The sequence below is a fragment of the Pseudophryne corroboree genome, chromosome 1 (assembly GCF_028390025.1).
Source record: "Pseudophryne corroboree isolate aPseCor3 chromosome 1, aPseCor3.hap2, whole genome shotgun sequence".
NCBI lineage: Eukaryota > Metazoa > Chordata > Amphibia > Anura > Myobatrachidae > Pseudophryne > Pseudophryne corroboree.
In genome coordinates, this window is record NC_086444.1 from 1244644040 (window position 1) to 1244670783 (window position 26744).

General features: G+C 51.9%; 1 protein-coding gene across 1 annotated transcript in view; it reads left to right on the plus strand.

Moving 5' to 3' along the window:
- Nucleotides 1–26744, plus strand: part of LOC134931831 (mucin-2-like) — a 121222-nt gene that overhangs the window by 61297 nt on the left and 33181 nt on the right. The window contains exons 3-5 of the mRNA XM_063925586.1: nucleotides 16327–16439; nucleotides 19793–19867; nucleotides 20369–20503. Of these exons, the coding sequence (XP_063781656.1) occupies nucleotides 16327–16439; nucleotides 19793–19867; nucleotides 20369–20503 (323 nt within the window). The remainder of the gene's footprint in view (nucleotides 1–16326; nucleotides 16440–19792; nucleotides 19868–20368; nucleotides 20504–26744) is intronic.

Sequence of the window (26744 nt, forward strand, 5' to 3'; positions counted from 1 at the left end):
GGGGGCTGAGTATAGGGAGCAGGATCTGGGTTAGGATGAGAGCAGGAGGGAGCTGAGGATAGGGAGCAGGATCCGGCTTAGGATGTGAGCAGGAGATAGCTGAGGATAGGGAGAAGGATCTGGCTTAGGATGGGAGCAGTAGATAGTTGAGGATAGGGAGCAGGATCTGGCTTAGGATGGGAGCAGGAGGGAGCTGAGGATAGGGAGCAGGATGGTCTTAGGATGGGAACAGGAGGGAGCTGAGGATAGGGAGCAGGATCCGGCTTAGGATGGGAGCAGGAGATAGCTGAGGATAGGGAGAAGGAACTGGCTTAGGAAGGATGAGAGCAGGAGATAGCTGAGTATAGGGAGCAGGATCTGGCTTAGGATGGGAGCAGGAGGGGGCTGAGGATAGGGAGCAGGATCTGGCTTAGGATGGGAGAAGGAGATAGCTGATGATAGGGAGCAGGATCTGGCTTAGGATGGGAGCAGGAGATAGCTGAGGATAGGGAGCAGGATCTGGCTTAGGATGGGTAGAGGAGATAGCTGAGGATAGGAAGCAGGATCTGCCTTAGGATGGGAGCAGGAGGGAGCTGAGGATAGGGAGCAGGATCTGGCTTAGGATGGGAGTAGGAGAGAGCTGAGGATAGAGAGCAGGATCTGGGTTAGGATGAGAGCAGGAGGGGGCTGAGGATAGGGAGCAGGATCTGGGTTAGGATGAGAGCAGGAGGGAGCTGAGGATAGGGAGCAGAATCTGGCTTAGGATGGGAACAGGAGGCAGCTGAGGATAGGGAGCAGGATCTGTCTTAGGATGAGAGCAGGAGATAGCTTAGGATAGTGAGCAGGATCTGTCTTAGAATGGGAGCAGGAGACAGCAGAGGATAGGCAGCAGGAAATGGCTTAGGATGGTAGCAGGAGGGAGCTGAGGAAAGACAGCAGGACCTGGCTTAGGATGAGAGCAGGAGGGAGCTGAGGATAGGGAGCAGGATCTGGGTTAGGATGAGAGCAGGAGGGAGCTGAGGATAGGGAGCAGGATCCGGTTTAGGATGGGAGCAGGAGATAGCTGAGGATAGGGAGATGGATCTGGCTTAGGATGAGAGCAGGAGATAGCTGAGTATAGGGAGCAGGATCCGGCTTAGGATGAGAGCAGGAGGGCGCTGAGTATAGGGAGCAGGATCTGGATTAGGATGAGAGCAGGAGGGGGCTGAGGATAGGGAGCAGGATCTGGCTTAGGATGGGAGAAGGAGATAGCTGATGATAGGGAGCAGGATCTGGCTTAGGATGAGAGCAGGAGGTGCCTGAGTATAGGGAGCAGGCTTTGGCTTAGGATGACAGCAGGAGGGAGCTGAGGATAGGGAGCAGAATCTGGCTTAGGATGGGAGCAGGAGGGGGCTGAGTATAGGGACCAGGATCTGGCTTAGGATGAGAGCAGGTGGGGGCTGAGTATAGGGAGCGGGATCTGGCTTAGGATGGGAGCAGGAGACAGCTGAGGATAGGGAGCAGGATTTGGTTTAGGATGGTAGTAGGAGATAGCTGAGGATAGGGAGCAGGATCTGGCTTAGGATGAGAGCAGGAGGGGGCTGATGATAGGGAGCAGGATCTGGCTTAGGATGGGAGTAGGAGGGGGCTGATGATAGGGAGCAGGATCTGGGTTAGGATGGGAGCAGAAGACAGCTGAGGATAGGGAGCAGGATCTGGCTTAGGATGGGAGCAGGAGGGGGCTGATGATAGGGAGCAGGATCTGGGTTAGGATGTGAGCAGGAGACAGCTGAGGATAGGGAGCAGGATCTGGCTTAGGATGGGAGCAGGAGGGGGCTGAGTATAGGGAGCAGGATCTGGGTTAGGATGAGAGCAGGAGGGAGCTGAGGATAGGGAGCAGGATCCGGCTTAGGATGGGAGCAGGAGATAGCTGAGGATAGGGAGAAGGATCTGGCTTAGGATGGGAGCAGTAGATAGTTGAGGATAGGGAGCAGGATCTGGCTTAGGATGGGAGCAGGAGGGAGCTGAGTATAGGGAGCAGGATGGGTTTAGGATGGGAACAGGAGGGAGCTGAGGATAGGGAGCAGGATCCGGCTTAGGATGGGAGCAGGAGATAGCTGAGGATAGGGAGCAGGATCTGGCTTAGGATGGGAGCAGAAGGGGGCTGAGAATAGGGAGAAGGATCTGGCTTAGGATGAGAGCAGGAGATAGCTGAGTATAGGGAGCAGGATCCAGCTTAGGATGAGAGCAGGAGGGCGCTGAGTATAGGGAGCAGAATCTGGCTTAGGATGAGAGCAGGAGGGGGCTGAGGATAGGGAGCAGGATCTGGCTTAGGATGGGAGAAGGAGATAGCTGATGATAGGGAGCAGGATCTGGCTTAGGATGAGAGCAGGAGGTGCCTGAGTATAGGGAGCAGGCTTTGGCTTAGGATGACAGCAGGAGGGAGCTGAGGATAGGGAGCAGAATCTGGCTTAGGATGGGAGCAGGAGGGGGCTGAGTATAGGGACCAGGATCTGGTTTAGGATGAGAGCAGGAGGGGGCTGAGTATAGGGAGCGGGGTCTGGCTTAGGATGGGAGCAGGAGACAGCTGAGGATAGGGAGCAGGATTTGGTTTAGGATGGTAGTAGGAGATAGCTGAGGATAGGGAGCAGGATCTGGCTTAGGATGAGAGCAGGAGGGGGCTGATGATAGGGAGCAGGATCTTGGTTAGGATGGGAGCAAGCTGAGGATAGGGAGCAGGATCTGGCTTAGGATGGGAGCAGGAGGGGGCTGAGTATAGGGAGCAGGATCTGGGTTAGGATGAGAGCAGGAGGGAGCTGAGGATAGGGAGCAGGATCCGGCTTAGGATGTGAGCAGGAGATAGCTGAGGATAGGGAGAAGGATCTGGCTTAGGATGGGAGCAGTAGATAGTTGAGGATAGGGAGCAGGATCTGGCTTAGGATGGGAGAAGGAGATAGCTGATGATAGGGAGCAGGATCTGGCTTAGGATGAGAGCAGGAGGTGCCTGAGTATAGGGAGCAGGCTTTGGCTTAGGATGACAGCAGGAGGGAGCTGAAGATAGGGAGCAGAATCTGGCTTAGGATGGGAGCAGGAGGGGGCTGAGTATAGGGACCAGGATCTGGTTTAGGATGAGAGCAGGAGGGGGCTGAGTATAGGAAGCGGGGTCTGGCTTAGGATGGGAGCAGGAGACAGCTGAGGATAGGGAGCAGGATTTGGTTTAGGATGGTAGTAGGAGATAGCTGAGGATAGGGAGCAGGATCTGGCTTAGGATGAGAGCAGGAGGGGGCTGATGATAGGGAGCAGGATCTTGGTTAGGATGGGAGCAAGCTGAGGATAGGGAGCAGGATCTGGCTTAGGATGGGAGCAGGAGGGGGCTGAGTATAGGGAGCAGGATCTGGGTTAGGATGAGAGCAGGAGGGAGCTGAGGATAGGGAGCAGGATCCGGCTTAGGATGTGAGCAGGAGATAGCTGAGGATAGGGAGAAGGATCTGGCTTAGGATGGGAGCAGTAGATAGTTGAGGATAGGGAGCAGGATCTGGCTTAGGATGGGAGCAGGAGGGAGCTGAGGATAGGGAGCAGGATGGGCTTAGGATGGGAACAGGAGGGAGCTGAGGATAGGGAGCAGGATCCGGCTTAGGATGGGAGCAGGAGATAGCTGAGGATAGGGAGAAGGATCTGGCTTAGGAAGAATGAGAGCAGGAGATAGCTGAGTATAGGGAGCAGGATCTGGCTTAGGATGGGAGCAGGAGGGGGCTGAGGATAGGGAGCAGGATCTGGCTTTGGATGGGAGAAGGAGATAGCTGATGATAGGGAGCAGGATCTGGCTTAGGATGAGAGCAGGAGGTGCCTGAGTATAGGGAGCAGGCTTTGTTTTAGGATGACAGCAGGAGGGAGCTGAGGATAGGGAGCAGAATCTGGCTTAGGATGGGAGCAGGAGGGGGCTGATGATAGTGAGCTGGATCTGGCTTAGAATGGGAGCAGGAGATAGCTGAGGATAGGGATCAGGATCTGGCTTGGGATGGGAGCAGGAGATGGCTGAGTATATGGAGCATGATCTGGCTTAGGATGAGAGCAGGAGGGGGCTGAGGATAGGGAGCAGGATCCGGCTTAGGATGGGAGCAGGAGGAGGCTGAGGATAGGGAGCAGGATCTGGCTTAGGATGGGAGAAGGAGATAGCTGATGATAGGGAGCAGGATCTGGCTTAGGATGGTAGCAGGAGATAGCTGAGGATAGGGAGAAGGATCTGGCTTAGGATGGGAGCAGGAGATAGCTGAGGATAGGGAGCAGGATCTGGCTTAAGATGGGTAGAGGAGATAGCTGAGGATAGGGAGCAGGATCTGCCTTAGGATGGGAGCAGGAGGTAGCTGAGGATAGGGAGCAGGATCTGGCTTAGGATGGGAGTAGGAGAGAGCTGAGGATAGAGAGCAGGATCTGGGTTAGGATGAGAGCAGGAGGGGGCTGAGGATAGGGAGCAGGATCTGGGTTAGGATGAGAGCAGGAGGGAGCTGAGGATAGGGAGCAGAATCTGGCTTAGGATGGGAACAGGAGGCAGCTGAGGATAGGGAGCAGGATCTGTCTTAGGATGAGAGCAGGAGATAGCTTAGGATAGTGAGCAGGATCTGGCTTAGAATGGGAGCAGGAGACAGCAGAGGATAGGCAGCAGGAAATGGCTTAGGATGGTAGCAGGAGGGAGCTGAGGAAAGACAGCAGGACCTGGCTTAGGATGAGAGCAGGAGGGAGCTGAGGATAGGGAGCAGGATCTGGGTTAGGATGAGAGCAGGAGGGAGCTGAGGATAGGGAGCAGGATCCGGCTTAGGATGGGAGCAGGAGATAGCTGAGGATAGGGAGAAGGATCTGGCTTAGGATGAGAGCAGGAGATAGCTGAGTATAGGGAGCAGGATCCGGCTTAGGATGAGAGCAGGAGGGCGCTGAGTATAGGGAGCAGGATCTGGATTAGGATGAGAGCAGGAGGGGGCTGAGGATAGGGAGCAGGATCTGGCTTAGGATGGGAGACGGAGATAGCTGATGATAGGGAGCAGGATCTGGCTTAGGATGAGAGCAGGAGGTGCCTGAGTATAGGGAGCAGGCTTTGGCTTAGGATGACAGCAGGAGGGAGCTGAGGATAGGGAGCAGAATCTGGCTTAGGATGGGATCAGGAGGGGGCTGAGTATAGGGAGCGGGATCTGGCTTAGGATGGGAGCAGGAGACAGCTGAGGATAGGGAGCAGGATTTGGTTTAGGATGGTAGTAGGAGATAGCTGAGGATAGGGAGCAGGATCTGGCTTAGGATGAGAGCAGGAGGGAGCTGAGGATAGGGACCAGGATCTGGCTTAGGATGAGAGCAGGTGGGTGCTGAGTATAGGTAGCGGGATCTGGCTTAGGATGGGAGCAGGAGACAGCTGAGGATAGGGAGCAGGATTTGGTTTAGGATGGTAGTAGGAGATAGCTGAGGATAGGGAGCAGGATCTGGCTTAGGATGAGAGCAGGAGGGGGCTGATGATAGGGAGCAGGATCTGGGTTAGGATGGGAGCAGGAGGGGGCTGATGATAGGGAGCAGGATCTGGGTTAGGATGGGAGCAGAAGACAGCTGAGGATAGGGAGCAGGATCTGGCTTAGGATGGGAGCAGGAGGGGGCTGATGATAGGGAGCAGGATCTGGGTTAGGATGTGAGCAGGAGACAGCTGAGGATAGGGAGCAGGATCTGGCTTAGGATGGGAGCAGGAGGGGGCTGAGTATAGGGAGCAGGATCTGGGTTAGGATGAGAGCAGGAGGGAGCTGAGGATAGGGAGCAGGATCCGGCTTAGGATGGGAGCAGGAGATAGCTGAGGATAGGGAGAAGGATCTGGCTTAGGATGGGAGCAGTAGATAGTTGAGGATAGGGAGCAGGCTCTGGCTTAGGATGGGAGCAGGAGGGAGCTGAGTATAGGGAGCAGGATGGGTTTAGGATGGGAACAGGAGGGAGCTGAGGATAGGGAGCAGGATCCGGCTTAGGATGGGAGCAGGAGATAGCTGAGGATAGGGAGCAGGATCTGGCTTAGGATGGGAGCAGGAGGGGGCTGAGAATAGGGAGAAGGATCTGGCTTAGGATGAGAGCAGGAGATAGCTGAGTATAGGGAGCAGGATCCGGCTTAGGATGGGAGTAGGAGGGGGCTGAGGATAGGGAGCAGGATCTGGCTTAGGATGGGAGAAGGAGATAGCTGATGATAGGGAGCAGGATCTGGCTTAGGATGAGAGCAGGAGGTGCCTGAGTATAGGGAGCAGGCTTTGGTTTAGGATGACAGCAGGAGGGAGCAGAGTATAGGGAGCAGAATCTGGCTTAGGATGGGAGCAGGAGGGGGCTGATGATAGTGAGCAGGATCTGGCTTAGAATGGGAGCAGGCGATAGCTGAGGATAGGGAGCAGGATCTGGCTTAGGATGGGAGCAGGAGATGTCTGAGTATATGGAGCAGGATCTGGCTTAGGATGAGAGCAGGAGGGGGCTGAGGATAGGGAGCAGGATCCGGCTTAGGATGGGAGCAGGAGGGGGCTGAGGATAGGGAGCAGGATCTGGTTTAGGATGGGAGAAGGAGATAGCTGATGATAGGGAGCAGGATCTGGCTTAGGATGGTAGCAGGAGATAGCTGAGGATAGGGAGAAGGATCTGGCTTAGGATGGGAGCAGGAGATAGCTGAAGATAGGGAGCAGGATCTGGCTTAGGATGGGTAGAGGAGATAGCTGAGGATAGGGAGCAGGATCTGCCTTAGGATGGGAGCAGGAGGGAGCTGAGGATAGGGAGCAGGATCTGGCTTAGTATGGGAGTAGGAGAGAGCTGAGGATAGGGAGCAGGATCTGGGTTAGGATGAGAGCAGGAGGGGGCTGAGGATAGGGAGCAGGATCTGGGTTAGGATGAGAGCAGGAGAGAGCTGAGGATAGGGAGCAGAATCTGGCTTAGGATGGGAACAGGAGGCAGCTGAGGATAGGGAGCAGGATCTGTCTTAGGATGAGAGCAGGAGATAGCTGAGGATAGTGAGCAGGATCTGGCTTAGAATGGGAGCAGGAGACAGCTGAGGATAGGCAGCAGGAAATGGCTTAGGATGGTAGCAGGAGATAGCTGAGGATAGACAGCAGGACCTGGCTTAGGATGGGAGCAGGAGGGAGCTGAGGATAGGGAGCAGGATCTGGGTTAGGATGAGAGCAGGAGGGAGCTGAGGATAGGGAGCAGGATCCGGCTTAGGATGGGAGCAGGAGATAGCTGAGGATAGGGAGAAGGATCTGGCTTAGGATGAGAGCAGGAGATAGCTGAGTATAGGGAGCAGGATCTGGCTTAGGATGAGAGCAGGAGGGGGCTGAGGATAGGGAGCAGGATCTGGCTTAGGGTGGGAGAAGGAGACAGCTGATGATAGGGAGCAGGATCTGGCTTAGGATGAGAGCAGGAGGTGCCTGAGTATAGGGAGCAGGCTTTGGCTTAGGATGACAGCAGGAGGGAGCTGAGGATAGGGAGCAGAATCTGGTTTAGGATGGGAGCAGGAGGGGGCTGAGTATAGGGAGCGGGATCTGGCTTAGGATGGGAGCAGGAGACAGCTGAGGATAGGGAGCAGGATCTGGCTTAGGATGGGAGCAGGAGACAGCTGAGGATAGGGAGCAGGTTCCGGCTTAGGATGAGAGCAGGATGGGGCTGAGGATAGGGAGCAGGATCTGGGTTAGGATGGGAGCAGGAGACAGCTGAGGATAGGGAGCAGGATCCGGCTTAGGATGGGAGCAGGAGGGGGCTGAGTATAGGGAGCAGGATCTGGGTTAGGATGAGAGCAGGAGGGAGCTGAGGATAGGGAGCAGGATCTGGCTTAGGATGGGAGCAGGAGGGAGCTGAGGATAGGGAGCAGGATGGGCTTAAGATGGGAACATGAGGGAGCTGAGGATAGGGAGCAGGATCTGTTTTAGGATGAGAGCAGGAGGTGGCTGAGGATAGGGAGCAGGATCCGGCTTAGGATGGGAGCAGGAGGGGGCTGATGATAGTGAGCAGGATCTGGCTTAGAATGGGAGAAGGAGATAGCTGATGATAGGGAGCAGGATCTGGCTTAGGATGGGAGCAGGAGATAGCTGAGTATAGGGAGCAGGATCTGGCTTAGGATGGGAGCAGGAGGGGGCTGAGGATAGGGAGCAGGATCCGGCTTAGGATGAGAGCAGGAGATAGCTGAGTATAGGGAGCAGGATCTGGGTTAGGATGAGAGCAGGAGATAGCTGAGTATAGGGAGCAGGATCTGGTTTAGGATGAGAGCAGGAGATAGCTGAGTATAGGGAGCAGGATCTGGCTTAGGATGAGAGCAGGAGGGGCTGAGGATAGGGAGAAGGATCTGGTTTAGGATGAGAGCAGGAGATAGCTGAGTATAGGGAGCAGGATCTGGGTTAGGATGAGAGCAGGAGATAGCTGAGTATAGGGAGCAGGATCAGGGTTAGGATGGGAGCAGGAGATAGCTGAGTATAGGGAGCAGGATCCGGCTTAGGATGAGAGCAGGAGATAGCTGAGTATAGGGAGCAGGATCTGGCTTAGGATGAGAGCAGGAGATAGCTGAGGATAGGGAGCAGGATCTGGCTTAGGATGAGAGCAGGAGATAGCTGATGATAGGGAGCAGGATCCGGCTTAGGATGGGAGCAGGAGATAGCTGAGGATAGGGAGCAGGATCTGGTTTAGGATGAGAGCAGGAGATAGCTGAGTATAGGGACCAGGATCTGGCTTCGGATGAGAGCAGGAGGGGGCTGAGGATAGGGAGCAGGATCTGGTTTAGGATGAGAGCAGAAGATAGCTGAGGATAGGGAGCAGGATCTGGCTTAGGATGAGAGCAAGAGGGGGCTGAGGATAGGGAGCAGGATCTGGTTTAGGATGAGAGCAGGAGATAGCTGAGGATAGGGAGCAGGATCTGGCTTAGGATGAGAGCAGGAGGGGGCTGAGGATAGGGAGCAGGATCCGGCTTAGGATGAGAGCAGGAGATAGCTGAGTATAGGGAGCAGGATCCGGCTTAGGATGAGAGAAGGAGATAGCATTTTCAAATTTACTAAGACCCTACCGCCGCGTTTTCGCCGTCCAGTGTATCGCCATCTTTGGATGGCGATACCCTATAGAAGCCTATGGGCTTCTTATCGCCAACCGCCGCAACCCGCCGACATTGCCGCAGACACTGACCCCCCTCCCCCCGGCATACCTTCCTCCAGGCTGCCCTGGACCCATAAGGTAATATCCTCCTCCACCTAGTAACGCAGCCGGAGGTCCTTCCGGCTACAGGGGGGAGGAGGAGGCGCCGGGGGCAGCCTGCTGCCGCTTCCCGGCGTCTATGCAGGGTAAAGATCCCGGGGATCCCCACAGACCACCTCACAGGTATCGCGGGGGGCCTCTGTCACCGCATTGCGATATTGATCGCATATATTAGTACATATGAAATCAACATCGCTGCGGTAAGCGGCGAGGGACGGCGATGTATCTTAATACATCCCACCCTGGGTATAATTACCCACAATTCCCCCCGGCCCCCGGTGTAATGGAGGCTCACAACATTGGTTGAGGAGACGTTTATTCTCAGTTGCACGTATTAGAATCAAAGGAACCACTAGAGAAAGTCTGTCTGACACTGTCACATCCCTTAGTGATGCGCATGTCACATGAGAGCGCCATTTTCTCAGGGTGTATTAATCACCGTGGGAACGAGGAGATAACATAGCCTGTTCCCCAGGGATGGAGATATACAGGATGTCCCCTCAGATCAGTAATGATTAGCAGAAATAAAGAGTAATAATGGTGTATTCCTACTAGAGACTGCGGCCACGGAAACTTCCTGCCTTGGGAACTTAGTAAGTGGATCAGTTTCCCATCCTGTCCACCCTAGCAGTAGTACATAGGACAGCTGGGACCTGTCAGTCTTGCAGTTGCCCCCTATGTTACAGCTTGTCTCCCTGAAGCAATTTGTCACCATGTTAATGGCCGCTGTTTCCCAGAACTGCTACAGGCTGGATGCATCTGCGGTTTCATTGGATTTTATCATTTTGGATGATTTCCTCACTCACTGAATTAGGCTCAGGCTCATTTTCCTTGTGGGTGAGATGTTTCATTTAGCTGCAGCGGGGTCCTTCCTTCCCCAGCAGATCCCAAAACAAGACAGAGGCTCCGTAATGACCCCCCCTAACCTATGTGTGCAGAGAGGCCTGTATCCAACCAAACAGACCTAAAATATCAACTTGGCAATTAGTGCTGCAACTGCCATCTTAGACACGTACAGCAGAGTCCCTGGCCGCACACACACACTCCACCCTCAGTGCCTGAACATCTACACGGAATTTGTACCTGAGGAATATAGGGGTAGATGTATGAAGTCTGGAGAAGTGGAAGGTGATAATGCACCAGCCAAAAATGACAGTTAGGAGCTGATTGGCTTTTGCATTATCACCTTCCACTTATCACTGCTTTATCACTTCTCCAGGCTTAATACATCTGCTCTATAGTTTGTGGAGGAGAAAACCCTGTGGTTGAGGGAGGAAGAATGGAAACATCTGATGACTTAGAGCATCAAGAGATGAAGGGTGAATGGAAACTGCTCCATTGCTTGGACTGAGGGTAACTCAATACAGCTGCTCCCACCGCTTGGACTGATGATGACTCAATACAACTGATCCACTGCTTGGACTAAGGGTGACTCGATACAGCTGCTCCAGCGCTTGGACAGAGGATTGCTTGATACATCTGCTCCATGACTTGGACTGAGGGTGACTCGATACAGCTGCTACACCGCTTGGACTGAGGGTGACTCAATACATCTGCTCCACCAGTTGGACTGAAGGTGACTCCCTACAGCTGCTACACCGCTTGGACTGAGGGTGAATTTATACAGCAGCTCCACCGCTTGGAGTGAGGGTGACTCCCTACAGCTGCTACACCGCTTGGACTGAGGGTAAATCCATACAGCAGCTCCACCACTTGGAGTGAGGGTGACTGACTCCATACAGCTGCTACACCGCATGGACTGAGGGTGACTCCATACATCTGCTCCATTGCTTGGACTGAGGGTGACTCCATACATCTGCTCCATTGCTTGGACTGAGGGTGACTCCATACATTTGCTCCACCACTTGGACTGGGGGTGACTCAATACATCTGCTCCATTGTTTGGACTGAGAGTGACTCAATATATCTGCTCCATTGTTTGGACTGAGGGTGACTCAATACATTTGCTCCACCGCTTGGACTGAGGGTGACTCCATACAGCGCCTCCACCGCTTGGACTGAGAGTGACTCAATACAGCAGCTCCACAATTGGATTGTGGTGTGAGAAGGTCCATCTCCTGGTACGTGGCCCTCACATTCTCATGCTCAGCACTAGAGTTCCCTTGTCAATGGTGGCAGGATGAGCAGCGCACATGGACACACGAGTCAAAGGGGCCCTCTCTCCTGCACCCAGGGGTCCCGATATCACGCCAGTCAGTTCAGAGCTGATTTACCATGCCCGCCAGCTAATAGCAATTGTGGGCGCTACCTCCACATCTCCTTCCACTCACTGAATCACTGATGAGAGGGGCGGTGTAGATTACCATGGTGTGACCCATCCACCTCTGCCCATGTATTATTTTTTAACACAGGCTAACGCTATTCATTAAATAGACGGTGACTATGACAATAATAAAGTACAATGGAATGTGCTGGCACTATATAAAGATGTTAGTAATGGGTGGGGAACTTCCATGCAGTCACAGCTGGGTTGCTCTTATGAGTAGGAGCCTGTGGCATTGCCCCCTAGTGGCCTCAATCAGAAGTACAGCTGGACCAGTGCAATGAAGTGCCTGATTCTGGCTTGGCTCATCTGCAAATTGCAGTAAAAGTGTAGACATCGGGGTATATTTACTAACATTCGTAATTCTCCCGATTTGGTGGGAGAATAATCACGAATGATATCGAAAGTGTAAAACTGCAACTTTTTGAATTTGTTACGACTAATTTACTAAGCTGCCGTATTCTGCATTTTCGGGTTTTCCGATGTCGATGTCATTCGTTTTTTTAGGCAGTGTTTTACGTGAGTGACTTGTAAAACACTGCCGACTTTAATACAATGAATCTCGGCCGGATCTGAGAGATCCGTGCTGGGCTTCATTGTGCACTTTGTTAAAAAAAAAAAAAAAAAGTTTAAATGTTAAAAAAAAATTGCGTGGGGTCCCCCCTCCTAAGGCAAACCAGGCTCGGGCTCTTTGAGCCGATCCTGGTTGCAGAAATATGGGAAAAAAATGGACAGGGGTTCCCCCATATTTAAGCAACCAGCATCGGGCTCTGCGCCTGGTCCTGGTTCCAAAAATACAGGGGACAAAAAGCGTAGGGGTCCCCCGTATTTTTAAAACCAGCACCGGGCTCCACTAGCTGGACAGATAATGCCACAGCCGGGGGTCACTTTTATACCGTGCCCTGCGGCCGTGGCATCAAATATCCAACTAGTCACCCCTGGCCGGGGTACCCTGGGGGAGTGGGGACCCCTTCAATCAAGGGGTCCCCCCCCCCAGCCACCCAAGGGCCAGGGGTGAAGCCCGAGGCTGTCCCCCCCATCCAATGGGCTGCGGATGGGGGGCTGATAGCCTTTGTTGATAGTTATGAATATTGTTTTTAGTAGCAGTACTACAAGTCCCAGCAAGCCTCCCCGCAAGCTGGTACTTGGAGAACCACAAGTACCAACATGCGGCGGAAAAACGGGCCCGCTGGTACCTGTAGTACTACTACTAAAAAAATACCCAAAAAAAGACAATACACACACACCTTGAAAGTAAAGTTTTATTACATCCATCCACACAAACATACATACATACTTACCTTATGTTCACACGAGGGTCGGTCCTATTCTCCAGTAGAATCCATGGGGTACCTGTTGAATAAATTATACTCACCAGATCCAGGGTACCAGGCTCCTCGGATAATCCTTTTGTAATCCACGTACTTGATTAAAAAAATAAAACGGAGACCCGAGCCACGCACTGAAAGGGGACCCATGTTTTCACATGGGTCCCCTTTCCCCGAATGCCAGAAACCCCCTCTGACTGATGTCTAAGTGGGTTTCTTCAGCCAATTAGGGAGCGCCACGTTGTAGCACCCTCCTGATCGGCTGTGTGCTCCTGTACTGTCTGACAGGCGGCACACGGCAGTGTTACAATGTAGCGCCTATGCGCTCCATTGTAACCAATGGTGGGAACTTTCTGCTCAGCGGTTGACCGAAAGTGACCTCACCGCTGACCACAAAGTTCCCACCATTGGTTACAATGGAGCGCATAGGCGCTACATTGTAACACTGCCGTGTGCCGCCTGTCATACAGTACAGGAGCACACAGCCGATCAGGAGGGTGCTACAACGTGGCTGTGACAGGACGGTACCGTACGGAAGCACGCGTCCCGTCGACTGCGCACAGAATGGAAGGTCAAGCCGCACGAGGCCTGACCACATAGGGGATTCCCGCTTACCGTCAGTAACCGCCTGTTACTGACTTCACCCACTGCGCTGTGGGCGGGTTCTCGCTGCCACCACCAAACTCCTAACCTGCCGTGGCGTTTGGAACCACGGTTCTGCTCTGTATGTGCCGACGCACTGCTTTACCACAGCTGTGTGGTGCTGACGAATCCCCACTAGCCACTTGCTAGGCCTCTACCGGTAGCTGGCGGAAGGCGGAGCTTGGAGACGTCAGGTGCTTCCCTGGACAGCCGGAGAACGGGGCTAGGTTTGGCCTAACCCTGTAGGTCACAAGATGAAGCAGTCTTCTTGAGGCAAAGGTGTTTATTGCTCAAATAACCTTTAAAAAGGCTCCTCCCTATTGCTAGGGGCAACAGCATACAATCAAGATGTTTTCAGCAGAAGACGATGTTACAATACAAACAAACGGTCTTCCTTCCTTTATCTGCCATTCACGAATCGTATCCCCTACATGAAACAGATTCCAAGCCCATAGACCCAGTGATTAGCATCTCTCTCTAAGGAACTTACACATCAAAAGGTATTGTCCTTCACACCTCACTGCTAGGACAGGGCCCTTATCATGCCACTTCCTATTTCCAGAGGATAAGAGTTGCTTATTCAGACAGCTATAGTAACTGCATTTTTTCCTTTAAATATACACCAAGCCTGTCTTGAATATAAAATAGATACAGTTAAACATGCCTTCCTGCAATGGTGCACAGAGCACTACATATGACATGTTAAAAGTAAAACACACCATTAAACAAACTTTCAAACAGTCCGTAACATGGCGCCGGGCACGAGGGTTAACCCCTTCAGTGCCGCAGACGCCATTACACGTGTGGCTGGCTAGTCTCTCCGGCCACAGTGGCGCTCCCTGATTGGCTGAAGAAACCCACTTAGACATCAGTCAGAGTGGGTTTCTGGCATTCGGGGAAAGGGGACCCATGTGAAAACATGGGTCCCCTTTCAGTGCGTGGCTCGGGTATCCGTTTTATTTTTTTAATCAAGTACGTGGATTACAAAAGGATTATCCGAGGAGCCTGGTACCCTGGATCTGGTGAGTATAATTTATTCAACAGGTACCCCATGGATTCTACTGGAGAAGAGGACCGACCCTCGTGTGAACATAAGGTAAGTATGTATGTATGTTTGTGTGGATGTATGTAAAAAAACTTTACTTTCAAGGTGTGTGTGTGTATTGTCTTTTTTTGGGTATTTTTTTAGTAGTAGTACTACAGGTGCCAGTGGGCCCGTTTTTCCGCCGCATGTTGGTACTTGTGGTTCTCCAAGTACCAGCATGTGGGGGAGGCTTGCTGGGCCTTGTAGTACTGCTACTAAAAACAATATCTTACACTTTTACAAAAAGGCTATCAGCCCCCCATCCGCAGCCCATTGGATGGGGGGGACAGCCTCTGGCTTCACCCCTGGCCCTTGGGTGGCTGGGGGGGGGACCCCTTGATTGAAGGGGTCCCCACTCCCCCAGGGTACCCCGGCCAGGGGTGACTAGTTGGATATTTGATGCCACGGCCGCAGGGCACTGTATAAAAGTGACCCCCGGCTGTGGCATTATCTGTCCAGCTAGTGGAGCCCGGTGCTGGTTTTAAAAATACGGGGGACCCCTACGCTTTTTGGTATTTTTGGAACCAGGACCAGGCGCAGAGCCCGATGCTGGTTGCTTAAATATGGGGGAACCCCTGTCATTTTTTTCCCCATATTTCTGCAACCAGGATCGGCTCAAAGAGCCCGAGGCTGGTTATGCTTAGGAGGGGAGACCCCAAGCAATTTTTTTTCAACAAATTAACACTTTCCCACCCCTTCCCACTGATATACATGCACGGATCTCATGGATCCGTGCATGCCTATCCAATCACGGCTCAAAAAAGCAGGTCTGTTTTTTTTTAGCACTTTTTTACGAGTTGTATTTTTTCACGGCAGTGTTTTTTTTTTTTTTGCTCTGCACTTCTTAGTAAATGACCGAGATTCATACTTAAACAGCCGCGTTTTGACCGATAGTGTATTCATTCGTATTTTTTTTGTTGGACTTGCAAAAATATACGAATGGCCTCAACACTGCCGTGATTTCTGCTTAGTAAATTACCGAGATGACACTTTGAAGAAAAAACGGCATCTCGGACAAAATCGGGACCTTAGTAAATATACCCCATCGTATTCACTAAATATATCCGTACAGTATATACAAGTTCATCAAATTATCTATGGTGCTCCATAAACGGATGCGCTTCAGCCAAGTTATATTGTTCTTCTTTTGTTATGAGGCTGATAAATGGCAGATTATTATCATACTAATGTTCTGTGTTACATCCCCCAGCAGTGGCCACTGGCACATCACATATGCTGAGGTCCAAGGCACCTGACATCTAAGGGTTTCATTGTGAAACTGCTGTTCAGAGCTACCCTGCTCACTGCATAATTCCTATCATGTAGATTTGTGTAAAGATATTGGCTTTCTGTGACTATCACATCGTGTGTACAGTACGGTGCAGCCTTCTCTCCCCTACACAGAGATAATATCCATTCTCCAGACCTCAGCATAATAATGTTCTCCACCTGCAGCCAATCAGTGCCCGGCCACAACGTTACACAATCTCTCTGCTTTCTATTGTGTCCATGATGTGAGTTGTTTGTACAGTATTTCTGGCACTAGATTACAATGTAGACTTATGTTTTGAGCAAGGCATATGAAACTAGCGGATCTGCCTGATGATATAAAGACCCTGGTGATGCGCACAGAAGCTCCGGTTCCAGTGGACATGCACAAACCATTATATCAGACAGCCATAATTACATTCACAGCGCTAGCTCCATGATTAGGGGGGCAGTGTCAGTGCTATTCACCCCTCCTTGTTACATTGTACCCCCAGTCTACAGAGCCCTCACCTCTCCCCCATTTTCTCTTTCTGCAGTTGGTAGATTGGAAGAATTCACCAAGAAATGTAAAAAGAACCAGATTCTGTACGGGTTCTGCCGAGTGAGTGACCCTAACAGCGGGGTGCCGCGATTCATCCTCATACACTGGGTATGTACCCGCTCCGCATGGATGTGTACCCCTCTTGTTCCCATGCAGCATGTGCCCACAGGCACCCAGCACTCCAGGTGTCACCCCCAAACAACGTGACACAGAGACAACCCGGCACCCACAAGTGACCCAGACCCCTAACTCTCCCATCCACCAGTACACTACTCCAGGCAGCACCCCCAAACACAGTGCCACCAAGAACGCCCGGCACCCACAAGTAACCCAGACTCCTAACTCTCCTATCCACCAGTACACTACTCCAGGCAGCACCCCCAACACCATGCCACCAACCACACCCACACCCACAAATGACCCAGACTCCTAACCCTCCTATCCACCAGTACACTACTCCAGGCAGCACCCCCAAACACAGTGCCACCAAGAACGCCCGGCACCCACAAGTGACCCAGACTCCTAACTCTCCTATCCACCAGTACACTACTCCAGGCAGCACCCCCAACACCATGCCACCAACCACACCCACAAATGACCCAGACTCCTAACCCTCCTATCCACCAGTACACTACTCCAGGCAGCACCCCCAAACACCATGTGACCAAGAACGCCCAGCACCCACAAATGACCCAGACTCCTAACTCTCCCATCCACCTGTACACTACTCCAGGCAGCACCCCCAAACACAGTGCCACCAAGAATGCCCGGCACCCACAAGTGACCCAGACCCAGAGGAGCCTTCAACCATGGATTATGTGAGTATAATTTTTTCTACAGGTACACCATGGATTCTACTGGAGAAGAGGACCGACCTGCGTGTTAACATAGGTAAGTATGTATGTATGTTGGTGTGCATGTATGTATTAAAGTTATACTTTCAAGGTGTGTGTGTGATGTCTTTATTGGGGTATTTTTTTAGTAGTAGTACTACAGGTACCAGCGGGCCCGTTTTTCCGCCGCATGCTGGTACTTGTGGTTCTCCAAGTACCAGCTTGCGGGGAGGCTTGCTGGGCCTTGTAGTACTGCTACTAAAAACAATATCAAACGCTTTTCACAAAGGCTATCAGCCCCCCATCCGCAGCCCATTGGATGGGGGGGACAGCCTCGGGCTTCACCCCTGGCCCTTGGGTGGCTGGGGGGGGGACCCCTTGATTGAAGGGGTCCCCACTCCCCCAGGGTACCCCGGCCAGGGGTGACTAGTTGGATATTTGATGCCACGGCCGCAAGGCACTGTATAAAAGTGACCCCCGGCTGTGGCATTATCTGTCCAGCTAGTGGAGCCCGGTGCTGGTTTCAAAAATACGGGGGACCCCTACTCTTTTTGTTCCCCGTATTTTTGGAACCAGGACCAGGCGCAGAGCCCGATGCTGGTTGCTTAAATATGGGGGAACCCCTGTCCATTTTTTCCCCATATTTCTGCAACCAGGATCGACTCAAAGAGCCCGAGGCTGGTTGGCCTTAGGAGGGGGGACCCCACGCAATTTTTTTTTAACATTTAAACATTTTTTTATTTTTTTACAAGGTGCACAATGAAGCCCAGCATGGATCTCTCAGATCCGGCCGAGATTCATTGTATTAAAGTCGGCAGTGTTTTACAAGTCACTCACGTAAAACACTGCCAAAAAAACCGAATGACATCGACATCGGAAATCCCGAAAAGCAGAATACGGCAGATTAGTAAATTAGTCGTAATCAATTCAAAAAGTTGCATATTTACACTTTCGATGTCATTCGTGATTGAACTTTGACCTCAAACGGGAAAATACGAATCTTAGTAAATTTACCCCCATGTCACCAAGAACGCCCGGCACCCAAAAGTGACCCAGACTCCTAACTCTCCCATCCACCAGTACACTACTCCAGGCAGCACCCCCAAACACCATGTCACCAAGATCGCCCGGCACCCACAAGTGACCAAGACCCCTAACTCTCCCATCCACCAGTACACTACTCCAGGCAGCACCCCCAAACACCATGTCACCAAGAACGCCCACACCCACAAGTGTCCCAGACTCCTAACTCTCCCATCCACCAGTACACTACTCCAGGCAGCACCCCCAAACACCATGTCACCAAGAACGCCCGGCACCCACAAGTGACCAAGACCCCTAACTCTCCCATCCACCAGTACACTACTCCAGGCAGCACCCCCAAACACCATGTCACCAAGAACGCCCACACCCACAAGTGTCCCAGACTCCTAACCCTCCCATCCACCAGTACACTACTCCAGGCAGCACCCCCAAACACCATGTCACCAAGAACGCCCGACACCCACAAGTGACCCAGACCCCTAACTCTCCCATCCACCGCTACACTACTCCAGGCAGCACCCCCAAACACAGTGCCACCAAGAACGCCCGGAACCCACAAGTGACCCAGACTCCTGACTCTCCCATCCACCAGTACACTACTCCAGGCAGCACCCCCAAACACCATGTCACAAGCACGCCCGGCACCCACAAATGACCCAGACTCCTAACTCTCCCATCCACCAGTACACTACTCCAGGCAGCACTCCCAAACACCATGTCACCAAGAACGCCCGGCACCCACAAGTGACCCAGACTCCTAACTCTCCCATCCACCAGTACACTACTCCAGGCAGCACCCCCAAACACAGTGCCACCAAGAACGCCCGGCACCCACAAGTGACCCAGACTCCTAACTCTCCCATCCACCAATACACTGCTCCAGGCAGCACTCCCAAACACAGTGCCACCAAGAATGCCCGGCACCCACAAGTGACCCAGACTCCTAACTCTCCCATCCACCGCTACACTACTCCAGGCAGCACCCCCAAACACCATGTCACCAAGAACGCCCGGCACCCACAAGTGACCCAGACTCCTAACTCTTCCATCCACCAGTACACTACTCCAGGCAGCACCCCCAATCACCATGTCACCAAGAACGCCCGGCACCCACAAGTGACCCAGACTCCTAACTCTCCCATCCACCAGTACACTACTCCAGGCAGCACCCCCAATCACCATGTCACCAAGCACTACTCCAGGCAGCACCCCCAATCACCATGTCACCAAGCACGTCCGGCACCCACAAGTGACCCAGACTCCTAACTCTCCCATCCACCAGTACACTACTCCAGGCAGCACCCCCAAACACCATGTCACCAAGAACGCCCGGCACCCACAAGTGACCCAGACTCCTAACTCTCCTATCCACCAGTACACTACTCCGGACCGAGCTGGGCGAGTCTCCCCTAAATATCAGGTACCTCAGGCCCATGGCCCCTGGGGTCCGGAGTGGATAGTGGGCCTGTAATCAGTGATTGATTTACCCCCGGCATGTTACACAGGAATCCCGTTACATACACGAAACACTGATAATGCTGAACATACATCCCCTGTGACATGCCCTTGTTCCTCCCACTGCAGGTCGGGGAGAATGTGGACCCGTCTCGGAGGGTGGTTAGTGCCCAGCACCTTCCTGCCATCCGAAAGTTCTTCAAGGTGGGTGTCAGATTGTGTTACAAGATTGATGCTAGGATGATGGACTTATGTGATTACTTATCAGCTAATATGATACAAGTCTGGAGACAATATTATACATAATCACCAATGATTCAGGACACACAGCCCACGCGAGGGGATGACAGGACCTCCAGGTCTTTTTGTTTGGGGCACTTTAAACTATAGAAGTGATATGGTGGATATGGGCTGCATTACTCCCAGAGATACAGCCATAGGGTGTGGGCCGGGGTAGATAATATTATATATATGGTATATCTCAGTTGCTGGTAATGATGATGATTGGACACAGAATACAAATACACAAGCTGAGCAAGGGCAATGGGCGAGACATGGACGAGACACTGGCCATAAGCTCATAGATCACCCTCACATTTCTCCTGACTTGTAAGTTACCATATTTTCAGAATTCTGGAGCTACAGTAAATTTGCTTTAGACACGTGATCCCTGTCTTTATAAGCCCATCTCTCTGTCTTATGTAGGAGGCCAGTATGGTGCTCAGTGCCCAGCGGGCAGAGGACATATCGGAGGAAGTGGTGACACAGGCACTGAACAAGGCACCCCAACCTGCCAGAGCTTCTCCGAAATCTCGTGTTCCAGGTTCTCATGAACTGGTAGTAAGTGGCACTCACTAGTTTTGTATTATGTTTAGAGAGACTGGCACTGGGTCTGCGGTATGATCAGAGACTGGCACTGGGTCCGTGATATGATTAGGGAAACTGGCACTAGGTCTGTGATTTGATTGGGGAAACTGGCACTGGGTCTGTGATATGATTGGGGAGACTGGCACTGGGTCTGTGATTTAATTGGGGAGTGTGGCCGGAGAGACTAGCCAGCCACACGTGTAATGGCGTCTGCGGCACTGAAGGGGTTAACCCTCGTGCCCGGCGCCATGTTACGGACTGTTTAAAAGTTTGTTTAATTATGTGTTTTACTTTTAACATGTCATATGTAGTGCTCTGTGCACCATTGCAGGAAGGCATGTTAACTGTATCTATTTTATATTCAAGACAGGCTTGGTGTATATTTAAAGGAAAAATGCAGTTACTATAGCTGTCTGAATAAGCAACTCTTATCCTCTGGAAATAGGAAGTGGCATGCTAATGGCCCTGTTCTATCAGAGAGGTGTTGAAGGACAATACCTTTTGATGTGTAAGTTCCTTAGAGAGAGATGCTAATCATTGGGTTTATGGGCTTGGATTTGATATACGATCCCTGAATGGAAGTTAAAGGAAGGAAGACCGTTTGTTTGTATTGTAGCCATTCCTGTTGTAATCTTAAACACTGAGATTGCCTGCAGATGGGAATGACCAGACACATTTGTATTTTGAAGATATGTGATAAATTTATCAATAGTGAATGTTAATCTGATACCAAACGTTGTCTGTGTCACAGGAAGGAGGATATTGTTTTATTGCACTTATATCCTTGTAAAATGTAATTTATTGGTATTTTGTAAAATAACCTGATTGGTTGGAGAAGACAGGGAGGGCTTACCCCCCTGTGGTACTGTGTGGAAAACTGACATAAATAGGAGACCTGCGTGCCTCCAGAGTGTGTATTGTAACATCTTCTTCTGCTGAAACATCTTGATTGTATGCTGTTGCCCCTAGCAATAGGGAGGAGCCTTTTTAAAGGTTATTTGAGCAATAAACACCTTTGCCTCAAGAAGACTGCTTCATCTTGTGACCAACAGGGTTAGGCCAAACCTAGCCCCGTTCTCCGGCTGTCCAGGGAAGCACCTGACGTCTCCAAGCTCCGCCTTCCGCCAGCTACCGGTAGAGGCCTAGCAAGTGGCTAGTGGGGATTCGTCGGCACCACACAGGTGTGGTAAAGCAGTGCGTCGGCACATACAGAGCAGAACCGTGGTTCCAAACGCCACGGCAGGTTAGGAGTTTGGTGGTGGCAGCGAGAACCCGCCCACAGCGCAGTGGGTGGAGTCAGTAACAGGCGGTTACTGACGGTAAGCGGGAATCCCCTATGTGGTCAGGCCTCGTGCGGCTTGACCTTCCATTCTGTGCGCAGTCAACGGGACGCGGCAAGCGGCGAGTGCTTCCGTACGGTACCGTCCTGTCACAGGGAGACTGGCACTGGGTCTGTAATTTGATTGGAGAGACTGGCACTGGGTCTGTGATTTGATTGGGGAGACTGGCACTGGGTCTGTGATATGATTGGGGAGACTGGCACTGGGTCTGTAATTTGATTGGAGAGACTGGCACTGGGTCTGTGATTTGATTGGGGAGACTGGCACTGGGTCTGTGATTTGATTGGGGAAACTGGCACTGGGTCTGTGATATGATTGGTGAGACTGGCACTGGGTCTGTTATTTTATTGCGGAGACTGGCACTGGGTCTGTGATTTGATTGGGGAGACTGGCACTGGGTCTGCGGTATGATCAGGGAAACTGGCACTGGGTCTCTGATTTGATTGGGGAGACTGGCATTGGGTCTGTGATTTTATTGGGGAGACTGGCACTAGGTCTGTGATATGATTGGGGAGACTGGCACTGGGTCTATGATTTGATTGGGGAGACTGGCACTGGGTCTGTTATTTTATTGCGGAGACTGGCACTGGGTCTGTGATTTGATTGGGGAGACTGGCACTGGGTCTGTGATTTGATTGGGGAAACTGGCACTGGGTCTGTGATTTGATTGGGGAGACTGGCACTGGGTCTGCGGTATGATCAGGGAAACTGGCACTGGGTCTGTGATTTGATTGGGGAGACTGGCACTGGGTCTGCGGTATGATCAGGGAAACTGGCACTGGGTCTGTGATATGATTGGGGAGACTGGCACTAGGTATGTGATTTGTTTGGGGAGACTGGCACTGGGTCTGTTATTTTATTGTGGAGACTGGCACTGGGTCTGTTATTTTATTGCGGAGACTGGCACTGGGTCTGTGATTTGATTGGGGAGACTGGCACTGGGTCTGTGATTTGTTTGGGGAGACTGGCACTGGGTCTGTGATTTGATTGGGGAGACTGGCACTGGGTCTGTGATTTGATTGGGGAGACTGGCACTGGGTCTGTGATTTGATTGGGAAGACTGGCACTGGGTCTGTGATTTGATTGGGGAGACTGGCACTGGGTGTGTGATATGATTGGGGAGACTGGCACTGGGTCTGTGATATGATTGGGGAGACTGGCACTGGGTCTGTGATTTGTTTGGGGAGACTGGCACTTGGTCTGTGATTTGATTGGGGAGACTGGCACTGGGTCTGTGATATGATTGGGGAGACTGGCACTGGGTCTGTGATATGATTGGGGAGACTGGCACTGGGTCTGTGATATGATTGGGGAGACTGGCACTGGGTCTGTGATTTGATTGGAGAGACTGGCACTGGGTCTCTGATTTGATTGGGGAGACTGGCACTGGGTCTGTGATTTAATTGGGGAGACTGGCACTGGGTCTGTGATTTGATTGGGGAAACTGGCACTGGGTCTGTGATTTGATTGGGGAGACTGGCACTGGGTCTGCGGTATGATCAGGGAAACTGGCACTGGGTCTGTGATTTGATTGGGGAGACTGGCACTGGGTCTGCGGTATGATCAGGGAAACTGGCACTGGGTCTGTGATATGATTGGGGAGACTGGCACTAGGTATGTGATTTGTTTGGGGAGACTGGCACTGGGTCTGTTATTTTATTGCGGAGACTGGCACTGGGTCTGTTATTTTATTGCGGAGACTGGCACTGGGTCTGTGATTTGATTGGGGAGACTGGCACTGGGTCTGTGATTTGTTTGGGGAGACTGGCACTGGGTCTGTGATTTGATTGGGGAGACTGGCACTGGGTCTGTGATTTGATTGGGAAGACTGGCACTGGGTCTGTGATTTGATTGGGAAGACTGGCACTGGGTCTGTGATTTGATTGGGGAGACTGGCACTGGGTCTGTGATATGATTGGGGAGACTGGCACTGGGTCTGTGATTTGTTTGGGGAGACTGGCACTGGGTCTGTGATTTGATTGGGGAGACTGGCACTGGGTCTGTGATATGATTGGGGAGACTGGCACTGGGTCTGTGATATGATTGGGGAGACTGGCACTGGGTCTGTGATATGATTGGGGAGACTGGCACTGGGTCTGTGATTTGATTGGAGAGACTGGCACTGGGTCTGTGATTTGATTGGGGAGACTGGCACTGGGTCTGTGATTTAATTGGGGAGACTGGCACTGGGTCTGTGATTTGATTGGGGAGACTGGCACTGGGTCTGTGATATGATTGGGGAGACTGGCATTGGGTCTGTGATTTTATTGGGGAGACTGGCACTAGGTCTGTGATATGATTGGGGAAACTGGCACTGGGTCTGTGATATGATTGGGGAGGCTGGCACTGGGTCTGTGATTTGATTGGGGAGACTGGCACTGGGTCTGTGATTTGATTGGGGAGACTGGCACTGGGTCTGTGATATGATTGGGGAGACTGGCACTGGGTCTGTGATATGATTGGGGAGACTGGCACTGAGTCTGTGATTTGATTGGGGAGACTGGCACTGGGTCTGTGATTTTATTGGGGAGACTGGCACTAGGTCTGTGATTTGATTGGAGAGACTGGCACTTGGTCTGTGATTTGATTGGGGAGACTAGCACTGGGTCTGTGATTTTATTTGGGAGACTGGCACTTGGTCTGTGATATGATTGGGGAGACTGGCACTGGGTCTGTGATTTGATTGGGGAGACTGGCACTGGGTCTGTGATATGATTGGGGAGACTGGCACTAGGTCTGTGATATGATTGGGGAAACTGGCACTGGGTCTGTGATATGATTGGGGAGACTGGCACTGGGTCTGTGATATGATTGGGGAGACTGGCACTGGGTCTGTGATTTGATTGGGGAGACTGGCACTGGGTCTGTGATATGATTGGGGAGACTGGCATTGGGTCTGTGATTTTATTGGGGAGACTGGCACTAGGTCTGTGATATGATTGGGGAGACTGGCACTGGGTCTGTGATTTGATTGGGGAGACTGGCACTGGGTCTGTGATATGATTGGGGAGACTGGCACTAGGTCTGTGATATGATTGGGGAAACTGGCACTGGGTCTGTGATATGATTGGGGAGACTGGCACTGGGTCTGTGATTTGATTGGGAGACTGGCACTGGGTCTGTGATATGATTGGGGAGACTGGCACTGGGTCTGTGATTTGATTGGGGAGACTGGCACTGGGTCTGTGATATGATTGGGGAGACTGGCATTGGGTCTGTGATTTTATTGGGGAGACTGGCACTAGGTCTGTGATATGATTGGGGAAACTGGCACTGGGTCTGTGATATGATTGGGGAGACTGGCACTGGGTCTGTGATTTGATTGGGGAGACTGGCACTGGGTCTGTGATATGATTTGGGAGACTGGCACTGGGTCTGTGATATGATTGGGGAGACTGGCACTGAGTCTGTGATATGATTGGGGAGACTGGCACTGGGTCTGTGATTTGATTGGGGAGACTGGCACTGGGTCTGTGTTATGATTGGGGAGACTGCCATTGGGTCTGTGATTTTATTGGGGAGACTGGCACTAGGTCTGTGATATGATTGGGGAAACTGGCACTGGGTCTGTGATATGATTGGGGAGACTGGCACTGGGTCTGTGATATGATTGGGGAGACTGGCACTGAGTCTGTGATTTGATTGGGGAGACTGGCACTGGGTCTGTGATTTTATTGGGGAGACTGGCACTAGGTCTGTGATTTGATTGGAGAGACTGGCACTTGGTCTGTGATTTGATTGGGGAGACTAGCACTGGGTCTGTGATTTTATTTGGGAGACTGGCACTTGGTCTGTGATATGATTGGGGAGACTGGCACTGGGTCTGTGATTTGATTGGGGAGACTGGCACTGGGTCTGTGATATGATTGGGGAGACTGGCACTAGGTCTGTGATATGATTGGGGAAACTGGCACTGGGTCTGTGATATGATTGGGGAGACTGGCACTGGGTCTGTGATATGATTGGGGAGACTGGCACTGGGTCTGTGATTTGATTGGGGAGACTGGCACTGGGTCTGTGATATGATTGGGGAGACTGGCATTGGGTCTGTGATTTTATTGGGGAGACTGGCACTAGGTCTGTGATATGATTGGGGAGACTGGCACTGGGTCTGTGATTTGATTGGGGAGACTGGCACTGGGTCTGTGATATGATTGGGGAGACTGGCACTAGGTCTGTGATATGATTGGGGAAACTGGCACTGGGTCTGTGATATGATTGAGGAGACTGGCACTGGGTCTGTGATTTGATTGGGAGACTGGCACTGGGTCTGTGATATGATTGGGGAGACTGGCACTGGGTCTGTGATTTGATTGGGGAGACTGGCACTGGGTCTGTGATATGATTGGGGAGACTGGCATTGGGTCTGTGATTTTATTGGGGAGACTGGCACTAGGTCTGTGATATGATTGGGGAAACTGGCACTGGGTCTGTGATATGATTGGGGAGACTGGCACTGGGTCTGTGATTTGATTGGGGAGACTGGCACTGGGTCTGTGATATGATTTGGGAGACTGGCACTGGGTCTGTGATATGATTGGGGAGACTGGCATTGGGTCTGTGATTTTATTGATGAGACTGGCACTAGGTCTGTGATATGATTAGGGAAACTGGCACTGGGTCTGTGATATGATTGGGGAGACTGGCACTGGGTCTGTGATTTGTTTGGGGAGACTGGCACTGGGTCTGTGATTTGATTGGGGAGACTGGCACTGGGTCTGTGATTTGATTGGGGAGACTGGCACTGGGTCTGTGATTTGATTGGGAAGACTGGCACTGGGTCTGTGATTTGATTGGGGAGACTGGCACTGGGTCTGTGATATGATTGGGGAGACTGGCACTGGGTCTGTGATTTGATTGGGGAGACTGGCACT